At 39.5% G+C, this 25,709-nt stretch overlaps 2 protein-coding genes and 1 long non-coding RNA gene across 6 annotated transcripts in view; 1 reads left to right on the top strand and 2 right to left on the bottom strand.

Moving 5' to 3' along the window:
- Positions 1-917, bottom strand: part of LOC117202417 (uncharacterized) — a 52,467-nt gene extending 51,550 nt beyond the window's left edge. The window contains exon 1 of the long non-coding RNA XR_004484750.2: positions 590-917. This is a non-coding gene — a long non-coding RNA (uncharacterized LOC117202417). The remainder of the gene's footprint in view (positions 1-589) is intronic.
- A 286-nt stretch (positions 918-1,203) lies between these two features.
- CMSS1 (cms1 ribosomal small subunit homolog) overlaps positions 1,204-25,709 on the top strand; it is a 382,810-nt gene continuing 358,304 nt past the window's right edge. Inside the window, exon 1 of one of the 4 annotated variants that reach the window (XM_004272614.4) lies at positions 1,204-1,409. In XM_004272614.4, coding sequence (XP_004272662.1) covers positions 1,346-1,409 — 64 coding nt within the window. In that variant the 5' untranslated portion in view covers positions 1,204-1,345. The remainder of the gene's footprint in view (positions 1,410-25,709) is intronic. The other 3 variants (XM_049710075.1, XM_049710072.1, XM_033433322.2) reach the window with 3 other exon arrangements.
- The window catches only part of LOC117195368 (filamin A-interacting protein 1-like), a 50,674-nt gene continuing 32,702 nt past the window's right edge, over positions 7,738-25,709 (bottom strand). Inside the window, exon 3 of the mRNA XM_049710035.1 lies at positions 7,738-12,140. Within this exon, the coding sequence (XP_049565992.1) occupies positions 11,961-12,140 (180 nt within the window). The 3' untranslated portion in view covers positions 7,738-11,960. The remainder of the gene's footprint in view (positions 12,141-25,709) is intronic.

Here is a 25,709-nt window from a genome sequence, read left to right as displayed (position 1 = left end):
TCCTCCTCCTCATTGGTATTTCTTATCTAACTTTTCAGTCAACCACCATAATTTCTGCCATCTACATTTCCTCATGAAAGACACATTACTTTCTATGATCACAGATTATTTTACATTTGGCATATTTATATAGCTAATATCTTCCCTTTTAGAGCGTTTAGGACATACTGATAAAGTCTTATCAGTAATGCATTTATAAGCCACCTATTAGTTGGGTGGGTTTTGGATAATTTTCACATTTGGCTAATCTTATCCTCATCAGATTAAGAGTCCCGGTTGTTTCTGAGAATGTATCCTCATCATTAGTTTAGACCTTCATCCTTACAAGTTGTAGCTCCTCTACTTGAGTTGGTGAAATCTGGAAGGCGGGATCGTATCCTACTCATCTTTAAACCAGTATTCCAATTACAGTGACAGGCACATCACGTGTATTTAATGCATTTTCGTATGATTTTCACCTCATGACTCTCCTGAAAAGTATCGTCCACACACTTAGTTTACAGCTGGCCCCAGCCCTAGGCGCCCAGCGGGTTTTCCCTGCCCACCTCTGCCACTTGAGGGAGTGAGACAAGCACCGTAGGTGGCTTACCTATACTTGGGCAGCAACGGGCTCCCTTCTTCTTCCCTTGTTTCACAAAACCAGGTGTGGGGGGGGCGGTGCGCAGTCGAAGAGAGTGCGGGGAAGTCGACTATAAACTCTCCGTACTTCTCGGGTCTGTCCGTTGGCAAGCACTTCTGGACCAGTCAACATTTACTTTCCTCATATCGTATAAAAAGAGCAGTACCCTCATCTACAAGAAAGGTCCAAAATTCATGGTCATGACTTGTGCACGATTTTTTATAGAGCAAACTGTAAAAACACACCGACGCCCAAACACTAACACACAGACGAAAACACACCCACGTGCTATGGTCTTCTCCCGCGACTCAAGGCCTTTGAAACTGAACAGAGGAAAACTGTCTTAGCATTTGGTCTCCCACTTTCGACAATATCTATTCGGCAAAAATAAAACCTAAACAAAATGTTTTAAAGGTAGCACTTAAAAAAATGATGTACTCTTTCTGCTTACGTGTCTTCCTTTCTTTCGGCTTTTGTGGGGGTTTACTTTAAGTCTCCAGACTGATCCTGCCCATCCGCACTGATGTAGAAACTGCGAACAGTTAGACGCAGCTGCCGGGGAGGCGAGGCGGAGGTTATGACGTCATCGCCGCGGGGAGGAGGCGACAGTGTCTGAGGAGAGGCTGAGCGTGCTGCGACGCCGGCATCCCTCCTCTGAAGCAGCGCGAGTCACGGTCAGCGCCCGCTCCTCCCTGGTGGTCGGGCCACGTCGAGTCCCGCGTGGAGATGGCAGACGATCTTGGAGACGAGTGGTGGAAGACCCAGCCGGCAGGAGCAGCCAGCAGCCCAGGTACCGACTCTGCCCGCGCTCCTGCGGGTCCTCCCCCACCCCACAGCCTTCCGTGCGCCTCAGCCCGGGCCGGCGCTGCCTCTGGCGGTCGCCGCTCTCTGCCTCGCGGTAGTGCACACCGCCGTGTGGTGCACGCGAGCGTCGCGGAGCAAGTGAAGCAAGAGATATACTAACACGTGAAACAGACAAGTGTGACAGTAACTCATACCTGCCCTCTAGTCAGGAAGGACCCTTTTCCAAGCTGTATTTTGTTTGTCCTTATTTCTTAACAGATAAGACAGTTTTCGCGGAGACAGGGAGTTTGGGCTTAGCGGTTAAGGGTTAACTCCTGGGTTAGGTTCAGACTGCTTCTGTTCAAATCGCGACTCCAGCCTTTTAATACTGTTTAGCCTCCTTTTCCTCATCTGTAAAAGAAGCGTAATAATGCCAATTTCATAAGGTTGTCGTGAAGATAATACAAATGATGCACTTTAGCACAGTGCTTGGTACATAATATGTGAGCAGTAAATAAAAGCTTTAGTTTTTCTTGCTATCGTTAGCGGCTGAAGCATCATATCATCATCATATCGTTTGGACTTTTAGAGCCTGAAGGAGACTTGGAGATCCGCTTGGATTCACCCATTTGACAGATGAGGAACATGAAACCTGAAGATATCAAATAACATGACAAGTTCACATAGCTAGTTGGTGTCAGAAACGAGAGTGGAATTCAGTTAACACAGTTCAGACAATGTTTATTATGCTACGTGTACCTACTGCCAATGCAGTGAATATTTTATCCTTGAGTAGATAGTGTTAAATAACTCCTCACCACAGGCTGGCCTTGAACTTTTCAAGTCTCATGGCTTAATATACAATTGTTTTTTTAAATCATTCTTCAGAGTCTGCCTCTCTTCTTTACTAGATTCTAAGATTTTTTTATGGTAAAACCAAAGCCTGATTCATGTCTGTAGAGTCCACAGGACCCTGCACATGATTGACAGTTGATACATATTTGCTGCAATCATTAATATTGAAATGTGAGTTGAGAAATAGCCATTGAAAACAACGAACATTGTTTCAATGCTGTACTACAGCATTGTTTCCAGAAGGGCAGGCTTCAGATACAAACAGAGCAGATGGCATTTTTCAAAAGGTTGCCAGTATAATACTTCATTGATTAAACTTCTGACTCTTTTGAGGCTTTGTTTTTAGCAAATGTATGCTTGTGCTTGAAGGCACAAATACCTTTTTTTGCAGGCTGTGGTATTTCACGTTTCCTTTAATAGCCCCTGCCCCCCATAACTGAGGTGTTAAAAACTATATTTTATGGTATGATTCAAGGATAAACGCCAATTAAGAAACAGTCAGAATTTTTTGGAGTGGTGAAGGGGATCTTAATTCTTGGTTCTAGTCCTGTTTCTTGCCCTCACCAGCTATGTGTCTCTCAAGTTAGTCACCCTTTGGAAACAAAGAAATTAACATGTATTGAGTATCTACTGTGTGCCAGATGTTTTCATAAATATGAATTCATTGAATCTTCATAACATTCTTAAAGGGTAAGCGTTTTAATTTAATCTTCATAACATGCCTAAAAGGTAAGCATTACCTTCATATTTAAATGAGAAGCAGAAAAGTTAATTGTTCTTAGGAACACACAGCAAGGGAGAGATCTGGGAAGAGGTTAGTCAAGAGTACCTGACTTTCAAAGTCACACTTTTCCCACTATTACTGTGTGGCTTCTCTGGTCCTCAGTGTCATAGTCTGTGAAGTGAGGGATCCTTAGAGATCATCTTTTTAAGGGTTTTACCAACCAAGAGTTTTAAACGTTGAATCTAGTTAGAATTATAAAGTGCTACAGCCTCTTTCATCTAAGTTGCCAGGATTCCCATCAAGATATGTTGGAGTCCCTAGGATCACCCCACTTCTTAGGTTCCTTCTAGCTGTAAGATTGAGGTTTGAAAATTGCTAACATTAAATTTATCAATGGCCTTTGCTTTGTTAACTGCTTTGAAGATAGGTGAGTGTATAAGCTTCCTTGAGATCTGCTTGATTATTTACCAGTGATTTGTTTAAATAATCTGAATAATGTTACTAATTCAGAAGAAATCACAGCTGCACCAATTCAGGTTTTCTGATCCTACCTATGTTAATAGAGAAAGATCAGCCTAAAATATGTGAATTATATATTGTTTTGAAAGTCAGAGGAGAAATAGTGCCTTAAGTCAGAGAAAGGAAAGATAGTTGTAGTAATGCCATTACTCCTGTCGTGTGTTACGCTACTTGCCTATAAAAGTAAACATCTTTCCTTATTACCTGTTTCCAGTTAGTGCTTATGGTGGCGAGGTGATGGAGCATTTAGTCATTTATTCGGCAGTCTATATCTATCTACAACAAAGGCTTAACATCTGTGGTTATGAATTCTTGTGCACGTTTTCTAAGAGTAAACTGTACAAACACACAGATGCCCAAACACCGACACACACTGTGTATGATATTTATCCAGCTCTCTATCTATTGTCAAGGAATTGAACTATGTTTTTGCGGTTTTCATGACGTCTTAGATGAGGTATGTAACTCAGAGACCCTTACTAAAGCTCTCGATCTACATATGACCCTTTTTGCATATATCTTATGGCTTTTCAAAACCTGTCGTTTTTCTACAGGCATTCCTTATTTTATTGCACTTCACTTTATTGTGTTTCACAGATACTGCATTTTTTTTTAAACAAGTAAAGGTTTGTCGTGACTCTGCATTGGTTAGCATTTTTTAGCAATAAATTATTTTTTAAGTAAGGTATATACTCTTTTTATATGTAATGCTATTGCACAATTAATAGACTACAGTATAGTAAAACATAACTTCTATATGCACTGGGAAACCAAAAAATTCATGACTTGCTTTATTGTGATACTCACTTTATTGTGTCTGGAACCGAACCTAAGTATCTCCGAGGTATGCCTGTATTAGAATCCTGCATTGTACTGGAGTCCAACATGGTACCTGGCACTTAGTTGGTGTTTGGTAGATATTAACTGAATTAGTGAATGCATTTTACAGGACTTTTGGTGATAGTATACACAGGTAGATATATAATTTCTCATCCAGTCTAGACATTTTTGAGAGCGGAAGGCCATGCTCTTAGAATTTTGCTGGGGCAGTCCACTTGAGATGTCTGGTCACCCTGTTGCTATCATCATTGGTGGTGATTGGAGTCATGGCCCAGGGTAAGACAACTGAGAATTTCCTCTGCTGAGGTGTGTACAGCACAGTATGCCTCAGGCAACAGAGCCTAGGAATCATCTAATGATATCTAATATTTCGTTTCACTTCATTTCACTTATTTCCTTATTCCCTGCCTACCTTAAGAAATTATTTGATAATAATATATAATACTGCATGTATGGTAGTAAACAATACATGCAGTAGAATCATAATTGCAAAACATTAGTGCTAATGCACCAGGTGCAATGCCTGAGATTTCATGTAGTTGACCAAACTGGGCACTTTCTCAGTGTGAAGCTGAATGTTTATTCACGTCATGGTTTTCGTGACTTATGGAGCAGAGCTGAGAGTTTCTGTTGTTGGAAGTGGTCAGTTGGTCATTCACTTACTAAAGAGAACACCGATTGTTTTCCCTTTTTATTCCAATAATATGCCTATTAAATTACCAAGTCAAGTGTCCAGTAGGCAGCTGGGTATAGAGTCTGGAGCTCCAGGGTTGGAGCTGGAGATAACGAATTTAGGAATTACCGGCACATATATAGCTTACTTTTTTATATATAAATTTTTGGCTGCGTTGGGTCTTCGTTGCTGCACATGGGCTTTCTCTAGTTGCGGTGAGTAGGGGCTACTCTTCATTGCTGTGCGCAGGCTTCCCATTGTGGTGGCTTCTCTTGCTGTGGAGCACGGGCTCCAGGCGCGTGGGCTTCAGTAGTTGTGGCTTGCGGGCTCTAGAGCACATGCTCAGTAGTTGTGACGCATGGACTTAGTTGCTCCGCGGCATGTGGGATCTTCCCGTGTCCCCTGCATTGGCAGATGGATTCTTAAACGCTGTGCCACCAGGGAAGTCCCTATAGCTTACTTTTAAAGAGGATGTTTTTAGCAATCTGCAAAACTCGTTGCCTCCACTTCTTTTGAGGAGGGTTTTTCATATGCTCCCCTAGCTTATTCTGAATCTTTGATGCCATCTCTTACCAAGAATCTAACTAGAAAACTGAAGTGTGAAGACACTTCTGTGTGCAGTGCCCGGAAATTGCAGGTAACAATACGAATTTGCATTTGTTAAGTGGTCACTCTGTGCCAGATACTTTTTTGATTGCTTTACATGTACTGGTTCATTTAATCTTTATAAGTATACCATGATGTAGGTACAGTTATCTCCATTTTTTAGATGAGGAAATTGAGGCACCAAGTGGTTTAGTGATTTGCCCAGTGTTATTCAGTTGGTAAGTAGAGAGGCTGAGATTCAGAGACAGGCAGTCAGAAACCAGTCTGTGTACTTAAATTTCTCAAAGTTAATTATTCTAATTATCAATGATAAGCATCTCATCTCTAAAATAATAATCCTTTATCAGTTTAAAGAGGCTCATACTTTATAAACCTTTTGTTTAGATACATCATTGTTATCAAATTGTCTATTAACTCTTAGTCTCCCAAAGTGTACTCTTCTAAAGAACGCTGATTACTCTGAGATACAAATAAGCAGGTTGTACCATTGGACTTTGAGAACAATCTCTTCCCAGGAACTCATACTTGGTCCTAGAGCTCAAGGCTCACATACCTGGCTGTCTTCTTGATGTCTATACTTATTTGATGAGAATGTCAAATGTAAATGAGGCCCAACTCCTGAATTTTTCCCCAAATCTGCTTTTTCTCCAGACTTCCCTATCTCAGTAAATTAAATCACCAACTGCCCAATTTCACAAAGGCCTAGGCATGTTCTGATTTATTCATTTATTTAGTTCCTTCACCCTTTACATCTGATCTATCAAGTTTTGTCTCTGCCTCCAAAACATATCCTGAATCTTTTTTCCTTTTTTATTTTTGCTTGTTTGTTTTTTTTTGTTTACGCCATCAGAGCACATGCTGCCATCCTCTTGCCTAAACCTCTGCGGTAAACTTCTAACAGGGCTCCCAATTTCCATCTTGTCCCTCTGTGCTTCAGTCAGCAGACAAATTGATCGATCAGATCACATTCCTGCTTAAACCTGTCACTGGCTTCCCTCCAACACACAGAATAAAACCTAGATTGCTTACCATGGTTGGTATCTGCTGGAACTTACTGACTCCCCTCTAGTTTATGCTGTCCCAGCCACACCAGCCTTCATTGGGTGCCTCAACAGGCCAAGCTCATTCTGTCTTAGCCCTTTGCAATAGCTGTTCCTTTTCCTTTCTGGGCTGTCCTTCTGAATTTTGAATGGTTGGCCTTTTCTTGACATTAAGACCTAAGTTCAAACACACCTAAGTTCCTGTTCAGCAAGTGTAGAGTAGCTATCTACTTACATTATCATGTTGCAGTATTTCTCATCAGAGCACTTATCATCAACTATTATTTTCCTTATTAAATTATTACAGTCTCCCCACACTAATATGTAAGCACCATATGAGCAGAGATTTGTTTATCTTGTTCTTTGCTGTATCCTTTGGGCCTATAGTAGTATCTGGGTACTTAGAAGGCACTCATTAAGGATTTGTTCATTAAGTAATTAATTGTTAATATTTCACAGCCACATCTTGGAGACTTTAACATAGGACTTCTGCGTCTAAAGAAGCTTGGTCCACTGGAAGAGTTGTCAAAATCCTGCTTAGGCTTTTGACGGACTTGGCAGATGTTGCTTTTCTTTTTCTAAAAATACATTAGAAATCTGTGTTTTATAACTGTGTTTACTATCATTTTATTCTAACCATATTTGGGTTTAGTTTTGAAATTATATATTTGAAAGAACAGCAGTCTTTTGCTTTGTAAATGAGCTGATAATTCCTACTGGTGACAGCTTTTGTCACCTAGGATCAGTGTGATTGTTCATTTTGTTTGAGATTGCTGATGTAAGCATTGTAAATATTTTTGTTGTAATATCATTTTATCCTTAAAAATCACATCACTTTATGCTGAATTCCTTCTGGAAACGGTGAAGTTGGGGAACACCTTGGATTTTTTAAACCTGAATAACTTAAGTTTTGGGGTTTTTTTTTCCTTTTTTCACACCAGAGTTTCCTTTTCTCACATCTATAGGCAGCCATGAGTAGTAGATGTTGTAAAGCATTGCCTCTACATATAAAATTCAGACTTGGAATATTTACAGTAGTTGTTGATAACATACAACAGAGGATCAACTTCAGAGCATGTTGTTTTCAAAATCATTTATTGAACTCTCATGCTTGGCTCTCTTTTAAACATTGTAATGGAGTTAGAGGGAAAAACATAATCTGTTTATGGGCTTTATACATTGATGTGGTTCATCAAAATGCAAATGATATTCTTTTAAGACAGATGCTTAAGGGCAAAAACGGGTAGGATAAATTTTAAAAGGTGAGAAGAAGGAAAGAGGAGAGGGATAGGTGCAACATTTTTGTTCTGTACTTGAAGACTGTGTAACAAAGACCAAGTTTTACTTTACTGTATACAATTTCTATAATTCTTGCAAATCATTAAACAAGTGGTTCTTGACAACAATTATGAACGTTTAAAGGTACAAATTTATACATCTTTCTCTAAATAGCATGTACAGTAGCTCTGCTGTCTTAGAAAATACCAGGAATTTGGAAGGCCTAGAAATAGTTCCATTTCCCCCTCAGATTCAACATTAACACATTACATTATTTTGTGGCACAAATCCTTACTCATCTGATGTTCTTTAGTTGAACACTTTAGGGCTTTCATAGAAGTATACATTTTACTAAATATCTCACAAACAGCTTGAAATATAGTTTCCCCATTTTCATCAACTTTCATAGAATTCTTAATTGCATTCTTAAATTGCTAGCATTGCTTTTAAAAATTAGTTGATTAAGGGGCTTCCCTGGTGGCGCAGTGGTTGAGAGTCTGCCTGCCGATGCAGGGGACACGGGTTCATGCCCCGGTCCGGGAGGATCCCACATGCCGCGGAGCGGCTGGGCCTGTGAGCCACGGCCGCTGGGCCTGCGCGTCCGGAGCCTGTGCTCCGCAGCGGGAGAGGCCGCGGTAGTGAGAGGCCCATGGACCGCAAAAAAAAAAAAAAAATTAGTTGATTAAGCTCTTAAGCTCTTGAGCTCCTTGTTAGTCTAGTTCACACTAGACCAGAGGTCAGGATACTTTTTTTGTAAAAGGCCAGGTAGTAAATATTTTAGGCTTTGTTGGCCAATGTCACAGCTACCCAACTCTGCTATTGTAGCATAAGAAATGATCAGATAATAAATATGTAAACAAATGAATATGGCTGTGTTCCAATAGAACTTTATCTATAGACAATGGTATTTGAATTTCATGTAATTTTCACATCTCACAAAATATTCTTCTTTTGATTTTTTTTTTTCTGTTTAAAGACGTAAAAACTATTCTTAACTTGCAGGACATACAAAAAGACAGTGGGCTGAATTTGGCCTGTGGGGTCTTTACATTTATAGACCCCTGCCCCAGACTCAGTGTCAGACCCCAAGAGTTATGTCACATGTCCTCAAAAGCAGGAATTTGAAACACATCCCAGAGAGAATTACTCCATTACATCAGTTACTCCATTACTCAGTCCAGAATTATCAGTTATGTCTGAGATCAGTCACTTTCCTGTTACAATCAGATACTTTATTCTAAAAAGTTGCAAGGAGATTAGTTCAGAAATCATTGAAGCTAAATAAATGAACAGCTGAGGAAAGACTCCAGCATACAAAATCATACAAAAATTAAAATTTTTGTTACAATTTGAATGTGTTTTTGCTCACTTGGATTTTTATCTGCTTCCTTTTAAAAATTTAACTTAATAAAATCACTATAGAATTATTAGGATAGCTTCTTTTATTTTCATCTTTGGAGGAATCACATTTCTGCAGAAACCGGATTATGTTCAGGAGGCAGAATTCTTTATATTTTGGTTGTGTTATAGGTCAAACACCATTTTGTTGAACTTATCCCAGGTCTAAGTTGTTTATGCATTTTTATTGCATTACATATTGCTTTAAAATAAGCATAGTTTTTGTTAGGATAGATTGTGTTATTTTAAACACTTTTGTCTCAATGGGATTAGAACTGTGTTACCATTTAAAGATAGGTTTCTGCTGCTTTCCATAGAAGTGTAGCTATTTTCCTATCCTTTTTTTAGTTATTTGTACAATATCTTGTCTTTCTTATCTTGCTTGCTCTTGAACTTATGCCAGCTTGGCATGAAAATGTACTTTAGGGAGTCTCTTAACATAGCAGAAAACAATTTTGAAACCTCTAATGTAAAATATATTTTGTGTTCATCTTCAAGGTAAAACATTCCCAGGGTATTGAGTCTTTCTAGTACTGTTGGTGCTTGTTTTTCCTGCTTTGTTTCATGGTTTTCTTCAGTCTATTTGGGTTCCACCCTAGGAGGTTCAGTGTTTTTCCTTTGCATTAGCATAATTATCAGTGCAGCATATCTGCTTTTCCTGACCCTATCATATACCATTGCGATCTCTTAGCACCTTTTCTCACTTATGTCTTGACTGAATGGCCCTTCTCTCCCTCATTCACTCATTTCTCTGTTCGCTGAATATTACCTGTTAATGTCAGGCATAGCCCTAAGCCCCCTACACATTTTCCCACTGCACCATCCACCCGTTACTGCCCTGCACTTCCTTCTGAACTGTCTCTCTTGTATCATTTTCTTGTCAGAGGGTCATCATCTTTTTTTGTAGTCCACTCCTTCCATTCTCTTACTGCTTTCATTTAACTTAGACTTTTCCACTTCAGGTTTTTAATTCACCCAACCTCCTCACCTTCTCCCTGTGCCATTTCCTGATCATCCCTCTCTTTGGCTTGTATAGCTCAATGCTCCCCAGGCTACCAGCTCCTTCTCCTCCTCCTTGAAATTGAAGTGGGTCCCAGGGACATTTGTATAGTGACATCAATGCATTGAATTGGGCTTGGCTGGATGAATGCAAAGAATGGCAGTTCCTTTGCTCCTGCTCTGCTGACTTCATCCCAGGACAGCCAGCTAAAGCACTGTCCTTAACCAGAAGGATTTCCTCCAGGATCATGCATCCAGTTCTTAGTGCCGAATCACAGAAAACCTTGGGTCGTGCTCTTCGTAGAATGTATTTATTTTTTCTGACTGAAGTTTTGTGAGATACAACTGTCTCCCATGTCAAAAATGCCTTATTTGTCTTAAAATATCATTGTGTTACTCTATCCACACTAAATTACGGATACATGTTTCCCTTGATTCAGTGAGTTTTTAGTGTGAAGAAAAGAACTACTTTAGTTTACTGCCAGGGAACTGAGCCCCGCCTTGTAGATGACTGGTTGAATTCAGTTTTCGTAGTTGACGTACTCATGGATGATGAGAACTGGGAGGGACCTGAAGAATTATTCAGCTTTTCTGTTTTACATACTAGAAACTCAAGGCTTAGACTAATGAACACCAAGCTCAGTGTCAAATGAGTGAAAAACTGGAATTGGAATTTGAGTCTCCTGATCCCAAGCTTTTTTTTGAACCAACTGAGTTTTCAATAGTGTTGATTCAGATGTGATTAAAGAATGTCCATTGAGATGATAAATTGTCTTTTTTTTTAAACATCCAAGACCGTGGTTCATATCTCCCTAAAAGATCTTAGTATTAGTGACCTTTGACTCTCAGATGTCCTGATTACTATAGAAAGCAATGATACCAATCTAAAATGGTTTGCTTTACAAGCCTAGCAATGAGATTCCATGGCCTGTATATACAGGAGGGGCAACTTACTAGGGAAAGTGGGACAGAAGACTACGTGCCAGCAGCCAAGTGTGCACACTACACCAGCATTTATCAGGTAGGCCACACAGAGGATGTGTTCGGCTGTTACTCGTTTTTGTTGTTCCTTTCTTCCTTGTAACTAAGAAGTACCACTTGTTTTTTTCCTCCTGGTCATAAAGAAGTCATATTTTTAGAACTTAAAGTATGATTTTAATTGTCCTGCCATTTTGATGGAAATAATCTGACTTTCTTGAAGCAGATTAGGAATCCTTGATACCACATCTTCTTGGCAAAGTTCTGTGGAATGAATTACTTCTGGGTTCACCAGAAAACTTTTGAACTGTTCTAATGAATTCAGTCCTATTCCTGGCTAATGATAATCCAACTTTGGGTTGGATTACAAGTAGGATGATGAGTTGGGAGGATTTGGGGTGTGTGTCTGGGCCTGTGATTGTGTGTATATGCATATACATATATAGTTAAAGTAATTGCAGATGTCCTGCTCTTTCAGGATGATATTCACCAGGTCCAGCAACCTGTGAATGAACCAACCGTCTGTCTGTTTGCTGTTTCACCATTTCCCGGAGAGACGGCCCTTCATCTTTGTCCTTCCATACTAGTAACACCGGCTTTCCAGATATTTCTGTAGGTGAATGTATCCAGGCAGTACATTTGCATGACTTACCTTTTCCCTCCCATGTGGAGGAAGGTATTAGAGGTGACAGTCCTTATGATGTGTAGCTTCCCACAGCCAGTCTTATCCATAGGCCCTGGGAGAACTTTAGGGGAAAGCTTAGCAATGCCTGTAGATTTTGGTTTAGGGATCCGTGTTGGGATTCTCTGCTTGCATACCTCCTTGATCTTGAATTAAACAGAAAAACAGAAGGTGGTTAATGGTACAGTTGGTGGAGAAACAGACATGTTCGGGACATAGAGTCAGCTTGGAGATTTTGGCTTCTTTGAAAACACTAGGTTCTAGGGACACATCAGACTGTCAGGTTGAAGAAAGAAAATTCAGTTAAACAATTCTGCCAACATGAGTTAAGTGTGTGCTGTGTGCAAGGCCTTCTAGTGTAGATAATGTTAGATACAAAGATAAATAGGTCATGTTTCTTGCTTTTTGGCAATCATAGCGTAGTGGGAGATAAACAAGGAAAGTGTCCCAAATTCATCTCAAAGGGTAATGAGATTGCCAGAGAAAGGTTAATTTCAACTGAGGGATCTAAGAGAACTTTGCTGAGAAAGTAACATTTGTCTTGGGCCTCCAAAGACTTTTAGGATTTTTAACAGCAGGAATGGGAGAGCATTCCAGAGTAAAGGAATACTTTTGGCAGTGTCCCTGGGGTAGGAAGTTGGATACAGTTGAGAAATGGAATGACTTCAAATTAGGTTGTATTTGAGAAGCAGAATGGGAATGTAGACTGGGGCTAGATAGGGAAAATTGTACCTGATTCTATAGACAGTGTGTGTGTAGTAGGGGGATAGTAAGGACTTAGGTTGGGGGGAGGCACATTATGGAGGTAGAATTGTATTAATATTCGTCCACAGTTAGCCTATGAGGGTTGAGAGAGGAATCACAGATAGGTTGAGTGATCTGGACTGGGAAAGTGGGCTGTAGAGTGTGAAAGAGTAAAGACTTGATTTACTTCATATTTGCTTAGAAATATACTCTTATTTTCATTTATTTAGGAAAAATATTCTTGGGTAAGAATACTTGTTGGTAAAGAGATGGGAAAAGGTCTCAGCTAACTGTAATTCTCATTATAATCCACAATGATGATGATGATGATGATGATGATGATGATGATGATTTCCCCCTCTTTTGCTGGATCGTCCTTTCCTTGCTGTGAGCTCAAAAATAGAAATCTTTTAAAAATGCAGTGTAGTTTTCATCATAGATTCTAATACTGTTCTTGTGGAAACCCTTCTTATATTGTTTTTCATTCTATAGAAATTTGTTTCCACATTTTTTTTGTACTGATAAAGTACAGTAAAGCCCCTTGGTCTCTTTATGTAAACATTCACTTATTTTAAATGCCCCCTAACTATTATAGCAATCATATTTAGATTTTCAAATAAACACTACACAGAATTGGCTAAAAAATGTGAGTCCTTCAATAAAGGATAGACTATATGGGGAATATGCTTTCTTTTGGTACAGTCTTCTCTATGCCTAGGCACTAGGAGCGTTTTAGGCTTTAGTGTTCTTACTGACTTTTTTTTGTGGTACGCGGGCCTCTCACTGTTGTGGCCTCTCCCGCACAGGCTCAGCGGCCATGGCTCACGGGCCCAGCCGCTCCGCGGCATGTGGGATCTTCCCGGACAGGGGCACGAACCCGCATCCCCTGCATCGGCAGGCGGACTCTCAACCACTGTGCCACCAGGGAAGCCCTGATATTTTTTTTTTATACTTAATCCTAAACATAGCAAATGAGATACTGATACTCTGATATTATTCTCCTGCCAGGAAATAATCAGAGATGTAGGCAAGGCTCTTTGTTTTAGCATTATTTATAACAATGAAAACTGGACACAGTTTAAGGCTCTAACAGTCAGGATAGAGTAAATGAATTACACTATAATCACATGAAAATATCATGCTGTCTTTAAACAATTATGCTTTTCAAGATATGGGAAAGTATTTATTCAGAAATGTTAAAAGCAGGATTTAAAACTATATACATACTTTATGTATATTTGAAGAGAAAATACTAGGAGAAAATATACCAGTGCTATCAGTGTTTAACTCTGGGTAATGGAGTAATAGTGCTTTTTATTTTTCTTATATCTTCTATATTCTCCACATTTTCTAAAATAAGTATACAATTTAAAAAAGCAACACTAAGTTACATTAAGGCATAAAAAAGGAAGGAAATACTTCACAGATCAGGACATTTCTATGAACATCTGCGTATTGTGCAAACCATGAATAAGTAGCAGCTGCACTTGAAATCATAATTCAAGTCAGCTGATCTTGTAACCACAGCATTAATAATAGCCTTTACAAGATAGGTTTCAGTGATGTCCTTTAACTTTGTCAGGCTTTAGACTGGTTGTCCTATTTAGTGTACAAAAACCTATGATGGGATCCTACTTAAATTGTAGATTCCTGGGCCTTACCTCTAGAAACTGTAATTCATTTGTCTATGAATGCACCCAGGAATTCACATTTTTAATAAACCCTCAGGGTGGTTTATCTGATACAGGTGGTCAGCCTGACATACTTTGATAAACACTGCCATAGTTGAAGCTCATTTAGATGTAAGCTTTAAGGTCTTTCTAACCCAGAACTCTGACCTGCCTGGGTGTGGGAGTTTCAACACTGTGGAAGGCCAGGGTTTCATGGCCCAGTGGTCCTAGATGCTCATCAGAACCACCTGTGGGGCTTTTAAAACACTGCGATGCCCAGATCCCATCTCAGAATCTACTGACTCAGATTGTCTAGGAATGTGGTATGAGTACCACAGGTTATTCAGAACTGAAATCTGTCCAGTAAACTAATTGATATGGAACACAATATTGATGGGGCTTTTTTCTTATAAGCTATACTGATATGTGTTGGTGAAGACAGTATGGCTTGGAATGGTGGTCATTGGTAGGGTCAGCTGCCTGAAAGTTATTGGGCTCCCATTGTTTCTACACCATTGATGGCTGCAAGTTGATTTTGCTTTTCTTGATAACTCTTGATGTCACTACATAGTTTTTACCTCTAGATGGCAGCAAAGGCTAGTTATATTATTAGGACAACTCTAAATGTCATTCTCAAATCTTTGGGAAAAAATGATGCTATATTTGTTTTCTTCTATGAATTTTATACTTGGACATGTTTCAGTAAATGAGGTATAGAGCTTTAAAATGTGTCATCTCTTGGATCATTTTTTAGAACACTATGTCAAATAGCTCCAAGAAAGTTTTATCCAAATTTGGAGTGCATATTGCAAGAGGAATCCGTGCATATGCCTCTTTTAAGACCACACAGTGAATGTTCTACTCAAGAGTTGGAGGCTCCTGGGTTTCATCAGAAAGCAGATGTCTTGGAGGAGATTAAGCATGTTGGAAAGCTCATTCATAGAAGAAAAGTTTTTTGGGGTTTTGTTTTGTTTTGTTTTTAATGTTTAACTCAGTTCAACATGGAGATTGGGATTTGGAATGGATTACAGGTCTGAAAGATGATGAGTTTATTGAGGCAAAGGCCTTGCTTTTATTTAGGGAACAATAGAGAGAAAAGGAGTATTCATTAAATTCTTTAAATGTTGGCTTGTTTGGTCTATAGGTTCTTAAAAGAAGCGGAGCTATCTATGAGACTCTGTGGTTATAGCAAGTCATTAGATGTCAGTGAGCCTTAGTGACCAAAAGAATTATAGAGAGGTGAAAATGTTTTATTCAAAATCTTAATTCTATAACCCAGTTTCTACTTGATCCTTGTGCTCCTTCATGTTATCATGGAGGGCAAACATCAGAACAATATCAGCATTTAATGAGGAAGCTGTCAGGATGTTTCCTTTTCTCTAAATGAGATTAATTTTGTAAGTGCTTTGAACCTTTTTGGAGATGTATTGGCAACATATTGTGTAAGAAAGCTGTGTTCCCTCAGGAATGTTCCTGACTCCAGGGACTGCAGGGCCTCTCATTACACCTTTAGCTCTAGGGGTCGAAAGGCTCAAGGCTCCCAAAGACGGTGGGTCATTTTCATTTGTGGTCATTGGGGTGGTGCAGGGAGGGGGCGGATTCAGGGCTGCCTGACTCCCTTAGGGACCCAGCTGTGGAATGCTTGGTCAAGGCCGTGTGTTATCAGAATAGCAGTGCTTTGTATTTTTGTTTTTCTCTGTTTAATGGGAAAGTACATAAGTAATGATGATGGATATGGTGATGAAAAGGAGGAAATGCTAAATTGAGAAAAAAAACCTTTGAAATATTATTGTCTTCTTTTGTCTTTTATATTGTTTGGTAAATCACTGCTAATTTATTAATTTTTTTATTTTTTTAAAGGAAACAACAGGTAATGAATCTGGCAGATAGCCTAGAGTTTCATATGCTGCTTTGGCTTTTTTCTCTTGATCTTCTCAGAACTTCCTCATTATACAATAAAACTTTATCACTAAAGATTTTACAGTTTTATATGGCAGGGGGTCCTTCAAAAGGAAACTCTGTAGTTTCATTAGCTTATTCTCACTAACCTCTTGTGAGAGAACATTTGGTTTTAAATAGAGCTACAGTGCTATGATTTGTATTTAAGAGTTGTCCAGTTTCTGAGGTGAAGGCTAGAGGAAATTGATGCCTGTATTTTATAATGTAACATGGTTTGTAGTTGTACCTAGTCACCTCCCAATCTCTCTGTAGTAATTACACCATGGGCAGTGAGGGCAATCCAAGAATAAGCATTGAAATACAGTTTTCAAAAATCCTTCCTAACCTAGTTGCTTCCATTTTGTGCCCAGGCACATAGCATCACATGTAGAAATAGAATGTTAAAACATATTAATCTTGAACGGTTTTGTTTATTCCCTTTCTTTTTATTCATCTGTCAGGTTTTTCACCTCAGTTTTTTTTCTTCTTCTGTTTTGGTACCCACTCCTCTCTTTCTCATTCCCTCATTTGCACCCATGTAATTTTTAAAAATCATTCGCCAGCTTATATTTTGCAACAGCTTTGGATTAGTGGCTAGAGCACTGGCTATGGAGCCAGATAGACCCGGGTGGGTCCCCATTCTGGTTCTGGCACCACCTAGCTGTGTGTCCTTGAGCAAGCCAGTTAGCCTGTCCAGACCTTAGTTTCCTCATCTGTAACCCTTATTTGGGGATTAGACTGCCTACTTGCAAGTTCCTTAGTTGGTAGAGATATTGTGTAGAAAAGTCCCGGGCACATCTGAAGTGTCAGGTCTGTGTTTGTTGTTACTAATGTCAACAGTATTATCTTTGTCTTTTTCCTTATATCTGTTCTTAAGGTGCTTATTTCTTGATCATAATCATAACTTATCTTCTTGTTTATTTTACCTTTCTTGTTTTTCTGCTTTATCCCTTGTTCTCCCATCTCTCCAATTAATTATTGGAGACATGTTGCTAAGCATAGCAGTTGCGGCAGCTGACCAAGCAGTGTCAATTACTGGGCTGTGTTTCTAACCAACTCTGGCCCAGAAAAGTATCTTCACATCCTTTTCCCTCCTTATCCTACTTAGTCTATTCATTGTCTTTCTGTTTTAGAGTCCACTTGAAAACATTTTTTTTCTAGTCTTTCCTGTCTTTTTCTATCTTTTAATTATTCAAAAAACAATGCAATTATACCAACTATAAAGCCCTTTGACCTTGACATTCAATGATTCTATGAAAAGAACAAATGCGAGCCAACTGTGGCCACCAGGTATGTTGTTAGACCTGCGCACCTTTGTTGAGCACCTATTACCAGCCGTATTTAAGTCCTGGATAAGGTAGGACAGTGGTTCTTAAACTTCATAAGCCCAAGAATGACCCAGGCAGCTTGTTAAGATGCAGATTCCCTGAACTAGATTTCATAGGTGTGGGTATGTAGAAATCTGTGGAGTCCTTGGTAATTCTGATAAATGTGATCAGTGACTGCATTTTGAGAAACATTGATATAAGAGTTTCAAAACTAAATGACAGCTGATTCTTGCTCTCAAGAGATTATAGTATAGGAGGGGTAACAAACGATTATAATGAGGCAAAATGAAGTGCTGTAATAAAAGTACAAACAGAAGTGTTTTGGAAACTCAGAGGAAGATTGAGAAAAATAAAGAGATTTCTAGAGGAATTGGCACTTGAGGTAGGAGTAAGATTTCAATACAAGGGACAAAGAGAGAAGAGCATTACTGCCCTAGGAACAGCATGAGTAAAGGTATAGGGCTAGAAGCCCTGCTAGTGTGTGAGAGGTTGGTGAGTACTGTGTCCTGGTGAGGGTGCAGATTATGTCCAGGGTTTCAAAAGGAGATGAGGTGGGAGGTGGAGGTCTGATAGAAGGTTTGGATTTGGGGCACTCGGTAATGTAAGTGCTGCTTTTAGGGGAGGGACTGAAGAATTGCCATGATCAGGACAGTGTTGTAGAAGGATCACCAGCAATACAAGTGAAGGTTGGATTAGAGGTGAGGGATTAGAGATGCTACTATTTTACAGTAGCATCTGTACTGAGGTGTGGATTTGGGGAGTACTAGCACAAATAAAAGGGGGAGGGCAGAGGAAGAAATACCGGGGCAGAGTGGATGACTGGATTTGGGGGATGAGAAGAGAAGTGGAGAATGGGACCCAGATTTTGACCCTGGGTGACAGAGAAGGTGCTGGACCATCACCAGAAGTGAGACAAAGCAATCCAAAGAGCAATCCAAGAGTGACAGTGCACTGGGGTGGGGGCACATGCCAAGTGTGAAGTGTAGTTGGACCTTCCACACATGGAACTGTTTGGTAGGCACTGAAAACTTGGAATTGTTGCTTTGAGAATCATCATAGAAAAGTTCTTGATACCATTCAAGTAGCTGAGACAGCCCAGGGAGAAAACGTAATTCCTCCTCATCTGCCCCTTTTTTCTTCTCCCACCATGGGTACTTCTATATCCTTTTCCCAGAGCCTGAGAGGTGAGTTTTGTTGGGCCCTATCCTGTGCCCACATTCCCTCTACAAGGCTGCCTATCTTAATAACTGATAAGAGTGTAACTAGTTCTGAGAGCAGCCCTCTGAGGAGGCATTTCTTTCCAGTACTTGAACAATGCACAGTGATTGAACCATTTTCCAGGCACTGATTGGCTAGCTGGGGGGAAAGAAATTCTGCCTCTCTCCTGCAGTGACCAGGCTGTCCCCTGGGCCATTGTGTCTGGGATGAACAGATTACATAAACTCACACTCTGTAGGGGGATCTGCCACTCCTTAGCACAGGGGCGATCAGTAATTACAGGATGGTCCCCGTATAGCACATTTCCTTCCTCATTGGTAGTCTGAGAATGCCTGGAATAGGGCCATAGTTGATAGGATGACCTAAAAAAATAGTAGTAGTTGTCCATTGTTCTCCCTAATCCTCTTATTACCCTTCTTAGAAGCTGAAGTCAGCGGCTCTGGCAGCATTTATATTTTCCGAAATTTTTGTAATAAATATGTACTATTGTTATAATCAGAATAAAAAGTTTTATATAAAAAAATTGTGCTGCTTATGTCTGTCACTATGAGAGATATTATCCTTCTCAGAGTAATCCCCGCTGCCCTGAAGGGACTGTCAGGTGTTTAAATGTTTCTTATGTTATGGACTCTTTGGGGATCTATTGCAGTTTTTAGTTAACTCCTCTTTCTATAAAATGATACTTTTCTGAGGCCTCAAAACTGACTGATATCAGTGAATTCAGGCAAGAACACAATTAAAAGGCAAAGAACAGAAAAGGAATAGCTCTTTTTTTTTTAAAGAGAAGGGAAAAAAACAGCCAACTCTCTAACGGTAAAGGATAGTAATTCTTGAGGAATTGCTTTGACTGGCCGCATTGAAGCCGGTTTTTATATGCACTTAATTGTTATGAGAGATAATTGGAGACCAATTTGAAGATTTTCCTCTAAAATGGCAATTTTATTTGTGATGCTCCCTTGGTTTACAGTCATTTAATCCTGAATTGGAAGCAGAATTTAGAGACTGACAAGGATGAACCCTAACACTTCTCCCTCTGAGCTCAAAAAATATACAATGCTTTTTTTTTTTTTTTTTTTTTTAGTGATTTTGGGACCATAAGTCTTTCCTTATAAGTCATGATGTTGCTTGAGAAATGGAAACCCTGAATTAGGGTATACCATCCCAGGAAGATTTTCAAGGGTTCTGCAAAGGCAGAAGTTCCACCACCTCTGGGCTAAGCTGGTGGTGCTTGTCTTTTTGATGGCTAAACCTTGATCCCTAAATTGCCTTTTCTGGAGGTTTTTGATGACTGTCAGGACTGTCAAGGTGGCCACCTACTTATAAGCTTTGATGTGCATGCTTGTGATGCTGTTTCTATGGATCATTTTCACTTACTTCTGATGCTTTTCACTCCAGCCATCTCTGAGGCCGATCAGGTACCTCTGTTCTTCACATGTTGATAGCCTGTCCAAACTCATTCTTCATGCCTAGAATTTGTGCCTTTGCTCATAGACTCCTGCTTTAGGATAGAGTGGACTTGGACTGCAGCTTTAGTGCTCGCTGACAATGAGGACTTGTACCTCTCCTTGGTCTTGCTTTCTTCTGTCTCTTATCCACTGCACCATCCCCAGGTGAATCTTCCCCATGCCTGCTCATTTGTGTGGGGCTTGGCCTTTCAGTTAACCTAACAGTGGCCTGGAGACGGGAGGAGTTGAAAGGGGAGGCAGATTGACACTCTCGTCTGTGGTGATCATGGTAGGCTTCAGAAGAAGTAAGGCTTGAGCCAGACCTTTCAGTGTAGATCACTTGATGAGAGAAGAGAAATCTGTCCAGGTAAAGCAATGGGGAGGAGGCATACGTAGGGGTGTTCCGAGTGTTCTGGCCAAAGCGGCAGGCTTCTGAGGCAGAGCGCAGGCAGGTAATGTTAGGCGCCCTGTCTGTGTCCCTGGGCAGTGGAGAGCATTAGGTACAATTTATTTTGCTCCCCTCCTTGCACTGAGATAACTTCTCAGTATGTTGCCATGGGACAATGGAATTAGACCTGTGTTCATGTCTCTTTTTTGTCATACAAACAGAGCCACCTGGAACAATTTTCTTTACCTCTCAGAATTTAAATTTTTTTAATCTTTAAAATTGTGATGATACCCACTTTATAGGGTTATTATGAAATAAAATAACAGTGTATAAAGGATTAGTTTTCTCTTATCTCACTGCCCAGAAACCTTTGAGGACAGAGTGCTCCCTAGCACGGTATTAATGGCCCTTTGTGGTCTGACAATACGTGCCCTTTGCACCTTAGCCCTGCCCCAGCTATCTCAACATCAGCCACACTGCATTGCTCACTGTTCCTTGAATGCTGGTTTTCTGCTCTCCTGCCTGCCTCCATACCTCTGCACTGAGCATCTCCTGGAAAGCCTTTTGTCTTCTCTCTATCCCAAGTTTTCCTCCTCTCCCAGCCCACCACCCCTCCTCCGGTCAAATCTTATCTGTTTCTGAAACCTGACCCCTGAACCCTGCCCAGAGTAATCTGCTCCTCCTCCAAACTCCTATAAGTGCTTTGCTATCTATAGAATTCCTTTCTGTGTTGTGCTCTTAATTACCTTTTAAGGTAGTCCTCAACTCCTGCCTTAGATTCTAAATCTTAACACCTGCATAGCTGTCCTGCACAACAATGAGTAATATTAGGTGCTTCATAAATATTTGTGGGTTCATTCTGTAGGTGATTTGTCGAGGAATGAATAGAGCTTGACAATTGTGCCTGTGGTGGTTATAAGCTAATACAAATGGGATTGAAACTCCTCAGAGAGGACTCTTTGAAAGGTCTAAACAGTAAAGGGTTATTTCTTAAGTTCTTGGGAATCCTGGTGAAACCCATTTTTCCCCCATTAAGGCAAAGTTGGTTGTTTGTCTAGATCTCTTGTTTATTTCTCCCAAAGGCATGTGAGAAATGGAAAGCTCATCTAAAAACACTGGTTTATAGTATGGTATCTTTGAAAGAGACAGAGGTACAAGGTAGTAATACAAATATAAATGTTCAAATATGCACGTGCTCTGGGCCAATCTGTCAAGTTAGTGGAAACAAGCCTTATGCAATGAAACTCTTCAGTGCAGGTTTTTAAATTTGTTTTGAGGCTTATATTTAGTCAGATTCAAGATTCTCATCTCTACATACCAGACAGAAGCTCTTGAAGGACAGTGAATCTTTTGTCTCCTTAATAGCCACCCAATTCAGTTTGTCATGATCAGTGGATTGATCAGTTGTGTCCATGTGCTTTGAAGAGAAGACACTGCATGCTGAGACACTGTGCATGTCACAGAGACAGGAGTGCTATGTAAGTTAGTAAACCCACTCCACCCTTCCAGGGACCTAAAGAATGGCAGAGAGTGAGACAGCCTTTGTAGGTCTGTAGGGCCTATTGTTGGTTATCCAAAGATGACTAACCTTTAAAAAAGCAAAACTAAACTAATAGGGGAAAAAAAAAAAAAAGGTCTCTTTCAGGTAACCTTACAAAAATATCATACAGAACCATTTGGCTATGCAGGAAAAAGGAACTCACTAAAATAAAACTAATTTCAGGCTTTCAAAAATTATCTCAAATAATTAGATAACTTTTATTTCTCTTGACCAATAATTTTGTGAAAAAATAAGTGAAATTTTAAAATGAGGCCACAAGAGGATTATCTCTAGGATTGTTGACTGCAGTGCTAAAGGTTAGCCCAGATTACATTTTTATGGCACCATTCTAAGTGTTGTAAAACCTGGTGTCCTGATAGAATATTGACAGATTTGTATGTGTTGCCATATGAACAGTGTTAATTCATTATCAAATTATAAAGTACTTAGGAGTGTGTTGGCCAGTTAACTTGCTGGACTCCCTAAGGATTCCTTACCCTACAGCGTTGCCTTTGGGGGCTGCCTGCTCTGACATATTTGACTGCACAGTGGAAGGATCCATCTGTTGGAAAGGAAAGTTTAATCTAAATGAAAATGAGTTTTAAGGGGGTTTAAGGTTTGGGGATTTTATTGAACCGCTTATCTTCCTTGTTCTTGCATTTGCTTCACTGTGGCCCAAGGTGAATGGAGTCCTTTGTTTTGGCTCATCCAAACTGCTCTCTTTAATGTGTGTTCTGGACCATTCCCAAGAAATGCTGTAGGGTTTATGTTGAGGGCCTGGGATCTGAGGGAGAAACAGAGCTTGTAGGTGTCAGACAGCCTGCTACTGCTGAGTTAATTATTCAGGCATCTATGCTTTGCTACAGTTATAAAACTGGGAAACATCCCACCTATAAAATAGTAGATTTTATTGAGCTTTTCTCTTGAATAAAAAAAAACCCCTGGAGACTAAGCCTTCTGTTTGTCATGCTAGCCACTAGAGGGTGGAATAGGCACGCTTCCTGAGACAGGTGTAATTCATTCTGATAGAGCAAGACTAGAGTCAGAACATATTTGCTAGTGTTTATCAGTATAGAAATTCCTAAAACAATGGAATTCCTTCTTTAGGTACGTACTAATCAGCAGAGGAATTTGTTAAAAAATGCAGCTTCCGGGGCCCTACACTCAGAGATTGTGACTTTTGATAGCTCTGGGTGGGGCATCAGGGGATTCTCATACATGTGTTTTGGATTTTACTTTCAGAAACATTGATCCTAACGTTTCGGGCATGCATTATTCCCTGATTATCTTTTCTCTTAGGATTGCAAAGTAAAATGATTATTTTGGAGGAGGAAACAATAACAGAAACCAAAATGTAGGGAAACTGTACTGTTATTAAAGCTCTTTTCCTGCCTTTGTCTAACACGTTTCAAAGGAGACTCACTTCGTAAAGAATTGGAATCAAAAAAGCTATTAAAAATATGTTTTTGTGTGGAGTTATATTTTAGTCAATAAAGATCACAGAATGCTTAGGCTACAAGTCTAAGAATTTTAAATTAATTACCCCTTTTATGGCCATCTCACAGTGCAACTTAATTTATACTTTGGGCGTCATGAAGACCCCATGCCTAGTGTCTTGGCATTGTGAAATGTAGTTGTAGAAACCTTCTAGGTAGAGTTTATATAATCCTGTCATCATCTTATAGAGACTTTCCTTTGTGTGTAAAGATCTAACTATAGTAATGCACATTGTCCTTCTGGAAGGGGTGACCCAGAGAGCAGTGGCATCCTTGGGAAAGCTTTGCAAATGCTCTTAAAAGGGAAGAAGAATGTGGTAAAATCATTCAAATCTGTGATAGAATGCTGCAGCTCAAAAAGTTAAAGGGATAGGGGGACTGAGTAAAATGAATCTTGGTTCTGAAGCTGGGACTTCAGATGAAATGAAATGAAAGGAAGGTATTTTTTCAGATGTTTATAGAAACAGTCTTGTCTTCTGTGAGCCTCTCAAAGGCTTTCTTTTCTTCAGGAATACAACCCTCCACTTTCACATATCTCATATGAAGATTTTCCAGTGTCACTTCCTCTCTCCTTCCTAGTTTTCAAGGTTCTTCCATGATTTTATGTGAATGAAAAAGAAAATTCTGTAACCTCTCAAACACACATGCACACGTGCGAGCACACACGCAGAGTTATAAAAAATTATTTTTGAAATTAAAGGCCAAAAATCTAGGATGTGTCATTCTTTGTGTGATTTTATGGAAAAGGGAAGGTACTTTTTTCAGAGATGATACTCTCTTTGCCATAAACTTTAATTAGTAGCACTTTTAGTAATCTATATATGTTATTAATATGACAGTGTTCCTAAATTTTGATGTGGATATGAGTCATTACACTGAAGTAGTCCTAGTAGAGGAACCTCTAAAAGAGGTTCAGTTCCTTGAAAGTCCAGTAAATTTCCAATAATGTTAATTACTTGGGAAGCCTATTTATAGTTAATATCTGGAGCAGATGATGAAATGAGGATTTGTGCATCCTAATCATGGAGCACAGGACTTGTGGTATTAACTTTATTGTATAAAATTGCTCTGGCTCACAAAAGATAAGAAATTGAATCCTCACAAAACAGTTCTACTAATGAATAGCCCAGAGCCTCTCAAACTCTATTAGTTACAGGTGTGCCAAAAATGGATCTTTCCTTCAGTACAACAGGAGCAACCTGGGGATGACAGGAGTCCCTGATCATCTCTGCCTCTTTATCCATTGTATCCAGTGTGTATCCAGTGTGTTTTCTGTTTGTGTCATTATGTGACAAAATTTGGGAAGTGCTGGGAAGACTTTGTCCTTTAATTCTTTCTGGTTTCTGTTTATTATTTCATGATTAGTTGATCACTACCCACCAAAACATTATATTATATTATATCTTATTATCTAGAAAGACATCTCATGCAGCAATGTTATCAATGTCTACTTTGAAAGATGTAAAATGATGTATGTAGTTTCTTCTAAAGTTCTAACCCAAGGTGACTTAAAAATAAAAACAATTTTGGAAAACATTTAGACCATCATGTATGTTGTAATACAGTTGGGTCACTGCCAATTCCCAAGATAAATGTGTTTAAACAGAAGCTTTCTCATTCATCACTAGCCTCAGCTTTCATCCAAATTTATTTAATGATGATGCAAGCCCACAGCGTTGGTGTTGCAGTTCATCACCATGGAAGTGTTTCTGTCAACAAATCCTTGCTTTGCTATCATGAAATTGATTTTGCAGGGAAAGGAGGATAATTGTGAAAGATTCCTTTTACTCCTAAAGATCTTCACAGTTTGCCTGGGTGTCTAAATGAATTGTGTTTAAAATCAATAACTGGCAATAAAATTGACCACACTAAATTAACAGTTATGAGGTTGGAAAAGGGAAAATGGCAATGAGCTACTTTGTCTGAAATCATCTTTTTTGAATGTGGC

This window comes from Orcinus orca, chromosome 5 (assembly GCF_937001465.1).
Source record: "Orcinus orca chromosome 5, mOrcOrc1.1, whole genome shotgun sequence".
Classification (NCBI taxonomy): Eukaryota; Metazoa; Chordata; class Mammalia; order Artiodactyla; family Delphinidae; genus Orcinus; species Orcinus orca.
The sequence above is the reverse complement of the archived record's forward strand: the minus strand, read 5'-3'. Positions and strand labels throughout refer to the sequence as shown.